The sequence below is a fragment of the Phodopus roborovskii genome, unplaced genomic scaffold (assembly GCF_943737965.1).
Source record: "Phodopus roborovskii unplaced genomic scaffold, PHOROB, whole genome shotgun sequence".
Taxonomy (NCBI): domain Eukaryota; kingdom Metazoa; phylum Chordata; class Mammalia; order Rodentia; family Cricetidae; genus Phodopus; species Phodopus roborovskii.
In genome coordinates this window covers 33,012,250-33,025,000 of record NW_026126482.1, presented here as the reverse complement: position 1 = coordinate 33,025,000, position 12,751 = coordinate 33,012,250, and the positions used below count along the sequence as shown (strand labels likewise).

The 12,751-nt window shown below is 40.5% G+C and overlaps 1 protein-coding gene across 1 annotated transcript; it reads right to left on the bottom strand.

Annotated features, from left to right (window-relative positions):
* Positions 1 to 10,947: 10,947 nt before the first annotated feature.
* Hdgfl1 (HDGF like 1) lies at positions 10,948 to 11,812 on the bottom strand. The gene has a single exon (XM_051194099.1). It carries the CDS (start codon positions 11,736 to 11,738, stop codon positions 10,968 to 10,970), a length of 771 nt encoding a protein of 256 aa, XP_051050056.1. The 5' UTR covers positions 11,739 to 11,812; the 3' UTR covers positions 10,948 to 10,967.
* Between the last annotated feature and the right edge of the window lie 939 nt (positions 11,813 to 12,751).

The following is a 12,751-nucleotide window of genomic DNA, read 5'->3' as shown; positions in this document are numbered from 1 at the left end:
ATTTAGGATGACTTCTAGAGCATAGAAGAGGAGTGAAGAAAACTGTGCCAGGTTTCATTTTTGAGATATTGTTAAAGTAAAACTATTCTGCAGGATTAGATACCCTTTCCCTAATCACAAAGACAGCTGAAAACAAAGAATAGATAGATATTCTTCCTACAAAAATTTTCTTGTATTTTAAAGATTAGAAGATTTTCTGCTGAAATCTGGCACTAGGGAAATGTACAGAGATGTCCAAGGATGACCCCAACTTACAATTTAAGCAATGGTGGAGAAGCTACCTTAAATGCCCTTCCCTGATAATGAGATTGATGATTACCTCTAGGAAGGCCATCCTAGAACCTTCATGCAGTAGCAGGTACCCACAGCTAAACACTAAGCTGAACTCCTGGAATCCAATTGTAGAGAGGGATGAGTGATGAGCAAAGGGATAAAGAACAGGATGGAGAAACCCACAGAAAGAGCTGACCTGAACAAGGGGAAGCACATGGACCCCAGACTGATAGTTGGGAAACCAGCACAGGACTGACACAGATCCCCTGAATGTGGGTATCAGTTAGGTAGACTGGGTAGTCTATGGGGCTTCTGGTAGTAGATCAGTATTTATCACTAGTATAGGAATGGACTTGGGGAACCCATTCTTCATAGAGGGAAACTCTCATAGCCTGGACCCATGTGGGAGGGCCTAGGTTCTGTTTCAAATGAAAATCTCCCATGAATAGCCTCACCCTCCCTGGGGGAGCAGAAAGGGAATGTGATGGGGGTTGGGGGTGGACAGGGGATGAGGGGAGGGAGAGGGAACTGGGATTGACATATAAAACAAATTTCAAATTAAAATAATAATAAAACAATAAAGATTCTCTGTTGACTCATTTCTTTAGTAAATCAAGTTACAGGCTTTAAAATATATGCAAAGCAGTATATTTTACATTTCTTTATTAGTTCATCACAGACTTATTCATTGCCTACTGAACACTATAAGTGTTCAGAGGTGACTTCAATCTATAACTATTTTGAAATGAGCAAAATCTCAGAGAAGTTGCCAATAGAGGAAAAACCTGAAGATTCATCTAATATTTGATGCATTCTATCAGGTTGTGGGAGCACAGCAGGGAGCCAGGGACTTTGGTGACTGACTGCATGTGTAATGAGGCAGGCAGCAAGGTTAAAAAGATAGCCACATTGCTTGAACAAATTCAGAGAAATGCATCTCCCTTACACATTGGTGTTTTTTTTTTCCCAATCCATTATGAATTCTGAGACACCTTGAATCTCTCAGGCGCCTTCTAATTACCAACAATGACAAGTCTACCCTCTCAGTTGCGGCTGGCTGCCCCAGGCATCTTTATAGCAAAACCAACAAATGATGTGAATAGTATGATTTAAACTCAAACCAAAACACAGTTGGAGATTTTTTTTCTTTTTCTTTCTTTCCTTTTTTTTTTTTTTTTTTGCAAGGCTGTTTTAAAGTTTCCTGTCCAGGTTTTGTGAGATCACAGAAGTCTTCGAAGGACAACACAAGGTCAAATCTACACCTCACATACAAAGAATGAACTGGGTCCCATATCTGGAGGTTATAACTCACAGTCTAGAGAATACAGAATGAATTGCATGCCCCTTTGCATAAAGATCATGTGATCTGGAGCACCCTGCTATGAATAATGGCATTATCGGAGGAAGAAGGGATAGTAGCAATATACCACTGTCTGTGTCTTGAGCTAGAAGGGAATGAGTACAGACAGTTGGACTGCATGATGTATACTACACTAATTATTTTTGTGATTTAATTCTTAAGGGAATTTATTGATTTTAAGGACTAAAATTTACCTCTGTGTATGACATGTGGCTAATATCTTGTCATAAGCCATGTGGTATGTTCCTTTGATATTCCCAAAAATTGTTTTATCATTTCTAGTTAGGTCAAAGATTTTCCTTGAATTATATAGGACTATTTTTAAACTAAATTTCTAACCAGTTTTTTTTTTTTTGCTTTGAAAACCTTTTAAAAATATTTTTTATACTGCAAATTGTTTTTCCAAGGCAAAAACAGTCTTGATTTGTCTCTGTTATATCAACTTCAAAGTCTGTTTTTGTCTTGGAGAAACTGGTGAGAAATTTTAAGACTTGGCCGTCTCTGCACACACACCCTACTCTCTGTCTGTGCCTCAGTGTGAAGCACTTCATCTGCTTTCAGGGTCACAAGCTAGTAAGATTTGTCATGGGTGGAGGCAAGGAAAATATATCATTTTGCAAAACTTCAATTATAGGAGTGTGATACTAATGTACATTGGGAATACTCCACCAACCTCTACTTTCTATAGCTTCTGTCTCCTGTGTTTCTACACCCTCAGAGCATTGAAGTATATTCCTAATAAGCATGTTGTCATCACTGTGACAAGTCAGTCAATAACATTCCATGGTCCTCTCTATTGAGATGTGTGCTACAGAAGATATGGAACCACAAATTTAATGATTTCACTATTGAGTACTTTATCTAGTTCTATATCAAAATTTGAAATGTTGTGAAGGTCTGTTATAAGTCAGCAAAAAAGTGCTACCAAGTGAGAGTTTTCATTACAAATATTCTAAGGTTTGTGTGTCTTAGCTTGAGCTGAAGCAGTACCAAGTGATTGGTAATAATTATTTAAGTTTGAGGATTATTTATATTTTAGCAGCTACAGTGGCTTCAAGATCCTATTCATAATAGTACCACTATGTTATCTTTATTCTGAGCAAGTCGTGTCTCCTAACACACCTGACCACCCCCTTATTGGTTTATTGAAAATGGCAGGATTGCATCTTTTGCTCTTCTGCTCTCTCCATGCTTTGTATTCCCAAAGGAATATAATTTTCTATAATTTCTAAATTACCATTTAATTTCCCCATTCATTTTCCTCTTAATTCCTTTTCTCTTGCTGCAGAAATAAAAGAAAAACTGTGATTCATTTTTAAGTTATTCATCAATGCATCTTGAGCCCCTAGAAAAGTATCTGGTACAATGTAAATGCTCCATGAATGGATATAGTGATTTCTTTTATATGTGCACATGCATTTTCCCCATAATGACAGCCCTGGGGTATTTTTCATTACATTAGAAAGATCACATTGGCTAGTGAGATTGTTCAGTGGGTAAAGGCACTTGCCATCAAGTTTGACAATTTGAGTCCTCTATGTAGGACCCAAAGTGGGGAGAGAACCAACTCATGAAAGTCTTTCTGTGACCTTCTCACATACATTATGTCACATGTGTATCATCCCAAAATAAAAAAAATAAAACCAACAAGTTATAAAAAACTAGAAAAGACTGTAAATTTCGCTTAATGGCAATAATGATGTGAACCTGTATACTACAGGAATATTTAGTTTTATCACAACAGCTGAATGTGACCGTCAGTCTTCATAAGGCTTCTTTAACATGTAGAGCATAACTTACTTAAATGTAATTACAAATTCATTTTCCTTACTTAGTCACATACTATCAGACTCTGTGAGTTCAATATGAATTGGGCTAATTTATTTCTTGTCTAGTGCACAAGAATTAGGATGGTACAGAACCTGTCCATCTTTTCTTCTGTTTTCCAAATACTCAAAGCAGCCATGTAATGCTGGCACATTTCTTCCTATAAAATAAAAATGATTTATCCTATAGTCCTTACCCTAACAAAGGGATACTATAAGCAATGTTGTTAACAAAGTTACTAATACCCCAGTGTATTTTAATTTTTCAAAGAAGAAATTATATTGTCATTCAATGGTAATGTATTTTTTCCTTTTTTTTTTTTTTTGCTTTTGTTACAAAGACATCTGACATGCTTTGATCAGTGCAGTTGCTGAATAAAATCAGTGTAATAGCCCAAAATCTAATGGTAAAAATAAAGACAGAATAAGGGGAGGAAAAATTAATTGAACCTGAATGCAATGAGCACAGGCTGGAATACAGATATTGTTATGGGAGGCAGGCTAAGAAACCTCCCTAAGGAGAAAAGTAATGACTGGCAAATTCAGACACCAGAAGAATAAAAAACAAAAGAGTAAAAGCACGTCTTGTTGACATGTGAATGGCAGGGAGAAAGGGAGAAAGAAAACCCAGCAGAATACAGTTTTAATGAAGTGTTAAGTAGATCACCAAGAGAGCAGGATAATGACTGTGATGGAGAGATGCCCAAGGTATGAAGAAGGAAAAGAGGAGGAACAGTAGAAAGGCAAAAGCAAAATGAAGAGGGATTCTCACGTGTGTGAGCTCCTGGGAAGAATGGTCCACCTGCTATAACACTCCAGTGGCTTTCCGTAATCGAGTTGGGCAGCTCATTAAAATTATGTGTGGAAAGATGGGTACATTGGAAAAAAGGCAAGGGAGCCAAGAAATAACTAGAGCAATACAATTACTATTTCTACCGATGGGGGGAAAAGCCAGGAATGCACAGTGCTTAAGGAGATACACTTAAAAAATACCCACTGGAAACCAGTGAGTGCATCCTGGGGAAATAATAAGAGCAATAAAGCTGGGCACAGGAGGGATGAGTCAGGCCCCAAAAAAGAGGAATATTTAAAATTGGATATGTCTGTATGAAATAACTCAGCTACCAGTGAGGGAATTTAAAGAAGCTATTGAAGAGCAATGTGAGGAAACAGAAGAATGAGCTTTCAGCTTCTCTGGGTATAATATGGGCAGACTAAATATAGAATTGCCATCTATATCACAGTGAACCGTTTGCACTTGGTGAAGGCCTCCAGTGTTTTCTCAAATAAAAGCAATAAACTGGGCTCTAATTATTTCTGGTTGTTCATTATGGTTAGTCCTCTAGATTAGGTTGAAGGGAAATAAATTAACATACATATAAGGTCTGTTTTGTGCTCTGTACTGTGCGTGACATTTTAAGATATTTGAGCTCAATTGCTTTTCATAACAAATGTGCAACGTGGAAGTCACTTTCAGAGCCTTTGGCTGAAGGCATCTTAGATGACATAGCTCTTAAATGGTGGAGCCAGAATTTACCTGTGTTTGGGCAGCTCAAAACCCAACACCATGAAGCTGCTTCTTATATTGAAGGAAGCCAAGTCAATAATGCAGTATCGAGGGCTCAACATGACACTTAGTGGTGAAGGTCTTGCCTTGCATGTATGAAGATCTGGGTTTGACCCCTACCTTTTAAAAAATGGAAATATCAAACTACTAAAGATGAAGCCAACTTCTAGAGTTGTGTTTGATATTCTTATTCGTACTCGGGATGTAGATTGTATTATGGTTTAAAGGCAGAACCCCCTGCACAGGCTCATGGGTTTGCATGCTTGGTACCTAGTGGGTGGTGCTGTTTCTTAGACGTTATGAAGCTTTTCAAAATGGTGCTTTGCTGGAGCTTTACAGTCAGTCCTGCTTCTGTCTAATCTCCGCTTCTTCTTCCACTGAGATGTGAGGAGGTCGGGAGTCTCTGCTGCATAATCTTACCACTAAGTAGCTGTCTGGCATCCAGCTTTTCCTGACCTGAACTACTTTCCCTCAAACTATCAGGCAAAATGACCTCCTTTCCCTTAAATTTCTCTGCCAGGTATTGGACCACAGCAAGGAGAAAGGTAATTAATATAGATGGAAACCTTTATTTGATTTGTCATAGATGGAAACCTTTCATTATTTGCTTTATCATGGATGGGTTTCAGTAGGATGAGTGCTACTTTGTGAGACTAACAAATATAATTTTATAAAATAAATAATATAAAAACAATAATTTTGTAAAATAAATAGAACATAATCACTGATAAATAGCTTTAGAGTCCCTTACTGTGTTTTACTAAAGTTGACAAAATTATTCTAACTTGCTGGCCTCTGAGGGCTGGTATGGGAATGGAGCAACAGCCAATTCAGTAATGTGTACATTCATTTCCTTCTCAATGACCATTTATTAAGGTGAACAGGGAACATTCCTAGGCTCTTAGAAGTATGAAAGAAATTGTTTCTGTCTACATGGGATAGTCAGTTCAGTGGCTGATTAAAACAATAAAAGGGGTATTTATGCGAGAGTAGAGTTGACACCATTAAGGAAAACCTGTGGTTTTATGGTAACTTATTGGAGTGCTATGAAATTCTGAGGAAGCTACGGAAGGAAAACTTTCGTAGGAGAAACAAGGAGCTGGGCATTGGGGATACGTGTCTTTAATCTCAACATTCTGGAGTCAGAGGCAGGTGGCTCTCTATGAGTTTGAGGCCAGCCTGATCTACAGAGCGAGTTCCAGGACAGACTCCAAAGTCATACAGAGAAACCCTGTCTCAAAAAAACCAAAATAAATAAATAAATAAAATAGAGAGAGAAATTAAGAAACACTTAGGTAATTAGCTGGGAACATTTTAAACTGGGGATGGCAGGAAGAAGTTCTGTTCTGAGTGTAGATGGCCCCTCCCCTCCCTCCACCAGCTGGATTCCTGGACTGAATAACGGAGGAGAAAATGTGATGACTATCCCTTCTCTGACTCCCCATCCGACCAGAGGTCAGCAAGTTTATCCTGCCATAGCTGTCCAACACACCTCCTCAGCATGGTAGACTGTATCCCTCGAGCCAAATAAGCCTTTCTTCCTCTGAGTTGTTTCTTATCAAGTATTTGGTCACAGCAGGGGAAAAGTAACTACCACTCTGGTCAGACTCCAAGGAGAAAATGCCCTGCTGACTCTTTATAGAAAGTCATGTTAGGATAGCTCCATGATTCCAAAGACTACTACTGTGATCAGTTTGTTCACCAGAAGTGGATCAGAGAACTATAGGTGAGGCAAGATAGTAGGCAAGGGAGACTGGGAAGCAGCCACATTTAGGAGAACAGATTCCATTCCTTTAAGTACATTAAACTCTGAGAGGGTTTATAGGGACATGTGGACCAGACCAAGAGCTTGAGACAAATCCTGATGCAGATTCCCCTGGCACACTCATGTCCACTATTGTAAAGTTTTTATGAAATGGTCAGTTTTGTGTCTCATGTCTGAAAACTGTCAGAATACCTCCTTCCCACACAAGGACCTGTGCACTATAGACAGTGTTTACCTGTGGCCTAATTGAGACAAATATCTCAAATATTACAGAGTCTGGTTAAGAAGGGGGGGGGGGAAGAAGCAACTTTTGCTTTGACATTGACCAATTTCTTCATGTCATTGAGAACTGCTAAATCAAGTTTTCAAGTCACCATAAGAAAATAGCCAGCTACTTACATGGACACGGAAATTCTCCAGCCAAGCAGCTTTTGTCATTACAGGCAACTATACCTTCACTCTGATTTCTGTCTGAGTATGTCCAACATCACATCACAGCTGTTACTTCATCACCATGATCACAATAAGTATTTGATAGCGGACCTTCCAACATTTATAAAGTAACTATTGTGTACTTATTGTAGCATGCTTGTGTGTATGGTTAAAGCACTAGTACATTTTAGTTGAATCAGTTCCATAGGAAATTATGCTATAATCAGTGTGAGCACACAGTGGTGGGAACAGACACGGGGTGGATCTTAGCTTGAGTGGCTGACCAGGCTGAGAAGATGGAGAACTTCTTTTTAAATACAAGGAGCTATGAAAGCAAAAAATGAGGGCAGAAGGTTTTTTATGGCAAATGTTGACACTGAAGGAAACTGAAGATATCTTGTGTGTCCTAATACTTGGTGTATTTTTTAAAAGTGCAATGGAGCTATGTACCACAATGAAAAGCTGAAACTTTGGATTCAAATTTGCAGAGCAGGTGATAGCTAAATCCTGACTAAAATTAAGCAACACAACTTGCCAGTCTCAGTGGAGTATTAGTCCTCTACCAAAGTGATGCTTGTGTGAAATATGGAATACTTTGAAATTACTACAGAATCCGGTACGTCCAGCATGTCTTTGAAGCAGTAGCACTGTTAAGCACAACTTTGCTTGGGGTTTTGGAAACACAGCCATCAGAAGAAGCTTGAGTATGGTTGAACAGTGCAACATGGCTTCAGTGAAAGCTCAAGCAGCCAGCTTTGTTCAGGAGATAAGTAATCATTTATCTGTAATTCTGTCACGGGGGCATACACTGTTCAGAGAAAAACAAAAGCAACATTGTGATTCCTGGAATTTTAAACAGCTTGAGTTTCAGCTAAAGACAAAGACATCTATTGGTCACCATAGCACATAATGGTTTCTATTGTTTTGATAATAGGTTTGAGAGCACAGATTCCTCCACCTCATTTTATCTGTTCTGTATTGGGTTATAACTGTGTTTTAAAAATGGGGGCATTACTCTTTAACTATACTAGCAGTTATATTATCATTTTCCCTACAATATTACAGTTAAGAAGAAGGTAGGAAAGCACCACTTCTCATGAGACCCTTTTCTATCCCCAACAATAGAAACACAAAAGAGGAAAGAAACAACGCAAAAAGGGGCACAAATGCTAGTAAACTCATTTTCCTTCTTTCAGGTTATTGAATCATTTCAGACAACATGCCTCCACAAAAACATTATCAACAGCTTATGCTTGCCTCTGGCATATTCAAAGCTTCTATAGTCTTTGGCATCTTGAAAAGTACTGAATGTGCAATTGTCCTCATCACTTTACCATGTCATTTATATACAAAACAATTGTGATGTCCCTAGATGACTTTAAACACCTATAAGCAATGTTTGTTAATCTATTTTTTCCCTCACAAATTTCTAAATGTTCACTTCAAAGCAGAAGATAGTAAAAGCTCTCAACTGAATAGGAAGTTTTATAAAATAGAAAATAATAAAATGGAACAAAGCACCTATGGTTTAGAATGAGAGAAATCCTGTGTCTGAATCTTGGTTTACCACTTACTAATTGTCTGCCACTGGGAAAATTACTTAATGTCTCTGAGTCTCAATTCCCTTAGCTCTAAAATAGAGATAATAGAAGCTGTCTAATTGGATGGCTGCATTATAAAGACATTATGTACAAAAAGTAGAGGCACACTTTAGAAATTAGCTACTGTCTTGATTACTCATTGCTAGAATAGCTACTTTATTAACTTTTGAATTCATAGTGGCTTTTGGAGGCACAATTCAGATGAAAATATCTAAGTTTTAGAAATCTGTGTTTGAGTCCCAAAAGTTCAATGGAAAGCAGGAAACCTTTGAAAGAGAGTTCTTTTAGAGGAAACACTGATTAATAACAGCTGCCTTGGCTGATTATACAAAAGCTGAATAAGGTCATACTTCAGGGTACATGCTAGTAACTCAGTAAGCAGTAAATTTCCTCTATTACTACAGTATCATTAATTGTAAAACAATGACCTAACTTACATAGTTGACAATGCTCAAGTAACTTTACTAGTATGGAATACAGGATTAGTCACTTGTGATTTGTTAAGAATTGGTCTCTGAGGTGGCCTCCAATATTTAATGATCTCTCAATCCTTCATGCAGAACTTGGGACCCCCAACATGTGACTAAGATTATTTAAATTTCTGTCATATATTTGTACAAAGTCACCAAAAGGCCTAAAATAGTGTAATTTTTTACTACATATTTTTTACATTGGGACTACAAAACAACTGTACTTTCATGACAAAGGTGTTAAAGGAAATAGTGTTAATTGGAAAAGTGGGGGGGTAAACGTAAGTAAACGAAACACATCAATCCTTTCACTCATGCTCTCCAAACCAAAAATCCTTACCAAGCATTTAGATTAGGAAAGAAATGTGCAGTTTGTCATCATTAAAACTTTTTATCTTTGTCCACTCACTTGAAAGAATGCCAGTGACTATGTTAATGGAGTGAAAGGTGATGACAACAAGAAGCAAAGGTTTCTCCAAGAAAATCCTCTTGTGTAGGTCTTTAAGTGCTACAAAAGGAGCAACACATTTATAACTCCATTCTTTTGGACACTAAAGGAACAGGCCTGAGAAGATTTGTTTTAAAGTCATTAATGGTTTTATTTCCTAGAACTGAAATAGTCTACAGTTCTCAGACCTAAATCTCCAAAAGTATAGATAAAAGTTTTTTCATTAGAGCCCAAGGGAAAAGGTCAGGGCCAAAAGGGTTCAGGTACAGAGAGACAGATGTTGGGAAGGGGCACTCAACTTCTCACTACATAACATTTTGCTGTAGGTGACAACACTTAGGGGCCCAGGTGGTAATGTGTAGATGGAAATAACAACTTAAAGAAAGAAAAGCCCTAACAATAGGAAGGTCATAAAATTCCAAACAAAAGGAACATTCCTAATTCATATTAAAATGAGATTGGCCTCAGGAAAACTAGGCACAGGTACAACCAAAGGTTTTCCTAAATAAAATAAAATTCCTCTTAAAATAAAGGTGATTCCTAAAGTGTTATGTCCTAGTGATACACATGACTGAAGGCCTTGGGGTTCCAAGGTAGACTGAAAGGGCAGCAGAGGTCTCCCCAAGGGCATCCATCAATGGTCCTTGAGATATGGAAAAGATGCCTCACCACTTCTGGTGACAAAATGGAAGGCAACATATTCAGATCTTACAATTTGGGAGCCCCAAATGTTTTAATGAAAAACAAAACAAAGAAAGCCAACCTCTAAACTGCCTGGGACAAGAGAAATTTTTACTGGGACTTCCTCCCCCCAGTTTCACTTTCCCCAAACCTATCAAAATGGGAATAGAGCTACAGGAGGAGGCAGGAGCTCAGGGAGACAATGCTCATGCTCCCACAGGACCAACTCCACCCATTTACAGATCGCCCCTCCCAGACCTTTGAAAGTAGTGTCTGCTCTTTGTCTTACACCTCCTTCACTCCTGGTACCCAGACAGAGATCCAAAATTCCCTTAAGAGTTCAGGGAGGGAAGGGGGCCGCGACTCGACTGAAGCCACGAAGTTGATGTCAGGTATCCTGACCCATGTCAGGAATTCGGGCTTGGAAAAGGTGAGTAGATGAAAGTGAGGCAAGCTGGGGTGTGGAGTGGGTCCTAGTGGGTTTCTCCAGCCACAGTCAGGTGGCACCAGGATGGGGAAGAGGGCTCTTCTATAGACACCGTGACTACAGGCCTTCAATTTCTCCACCAATCAGGGCCTCCACCTCCTCCTCTGTGGCTCCTTCCTCCAGGGGAGGTTGCTGCTCCTGGAGTTGGTCAGGCTCTTCAATGATAGGACAGGCCTCAGCCTCGCGCTCTCCGGTCGGCTCCACCTCCAGCGGGCCAGGCGCCGCCTCCCTGGGCCGTTTGGGGGCCTCATGTGGCTCTTCCCCCGCACTCCTTTTCAGACTCCCGGGCTGCTCGGCCTCCTCATGCTGCTCTCGCACCTGCTCGGCCTGCTGATCTGGCTCAGCCTCCTCCGTAGGGCCCGGCTCTTCCTCCAGGGCGTCCAGCAGGCCATAGGCAGGCTGTGGCTCTGGCTCCAGCTCAGCCTCGGTCTCGGGCCCAGGCTCTGGCTCCAGCTCAGGGAGGGACTCTGGCTCAGGCTCCAGCCCTGGCTCCGGCTCCTCCCCCTGCCCGGGCCCCTGGTCGCAGCCCTGCTCCTCCTCTGAGCACAGGGAAGGGGAGGCATCGACCATTGGGTCATGCTCAATCTCCCACAGCCCCTCGCTGAAGCCGCGCCTCTTGTTGGGCTTGCCGAACCTCTCCTTGGACTCCTCGTAGGGGAACAGGTGCTTGGGGCCTAGCAGGGCCGTCTCGTGGGTCCCGAAGAAGAAGACCTGGTAGCGGTTGGGCTCAGCCACCTGCTCGATCCTCGCCGGCCAGTGGGCATAGCCCTTCAACTTGGCAAACACCAGATCCCCGGTCTTGTACTTAGGGTGGCTGAAGTAAGACATGGCGTGTGCTCTGGGTCCCGCCTTGGAGACCGGAAGTGGGTCACTGCCCCTGCGCAAGCCACTGGGCCGATTGCGTGGGCCGATTGCGCATGCTCAGCAGGGCCATCTCGAGGACGCTGGCAACGCTTCCTTCTTCAGAATGTTGAGCTGAGCTGCAAAGAGGGCATTATCTCCGAGAGCCAATGGCTAGTGGAGCCTGACATGGATGCCATGGTTACCTGAATGGTAACCGCAAATAGCATGGCGGTTGTGGTGACAAGGACTCAATGTGTCTCCATCTTGAAGACACCTGTGCCGTAAAGATGGCCTCTGTTATATTCCTGAGTAGCCTAGAAAGGCTGTGATTGAAGTAATGGGGTAAGAAAACACAATGATTCAAGTGAAAACATATTTCTTTGAAACTTGATAACAATCTGGAATTATCTTTCATTGACTTTGTGGCCAGTATCTCTGTGCCCATCATTAGAATTTAGGTTGAGGCTGAAGACCAGGTAGAAACTAAAGACTGTGTGGAAGTCTGTCGAAGAGAGACTAAGCAGTCAGCAGTTCGGTTAGGGTGTGTCTAAAAGACACATGATTAGGAACAGAAACTCTAAGGGCAATGCTTTCTTGATGATAAAACGTGTATAGCTACACCACAACCACGGCAACCCAGATACTTCAAAATATCCAACAAGTTTTCATGTATGAAACATAATGGCTACATTATGGGAATAATGAAGATGTGGTAAATACTATCAATGTTTTTCTGGGGTTTGTTTGGGCAAGATTAGAAGAGACCCATCTTCCCCTTTGAGAGTGAGATAGAAAATATTAGGTAATCATTGTTGAGTACTTAAATGAGTCTTGTTAAGCTTTTATTGTAAGCTTCCCCTTACAGATTTATCTTTCTTTTAAATAAGATATTGAGTCCCTGGTTCACAGCTATTAGACTTTTCCCTCTGTATCCTAGCTACCTTGAGTCTAGAACCATCAGCCAGAATACTTTATGACAGAGTACCTGTTTGGACACA

Coding starts and splice junctions, on each gene's coding strand:
- Hdgfl1 (XM_051194099.1), bottom strand. CDS start 11,738: ATGTCTTACTTCAGCCACCCTAAGTACAAGACCGGGGATCTGGTGTTT.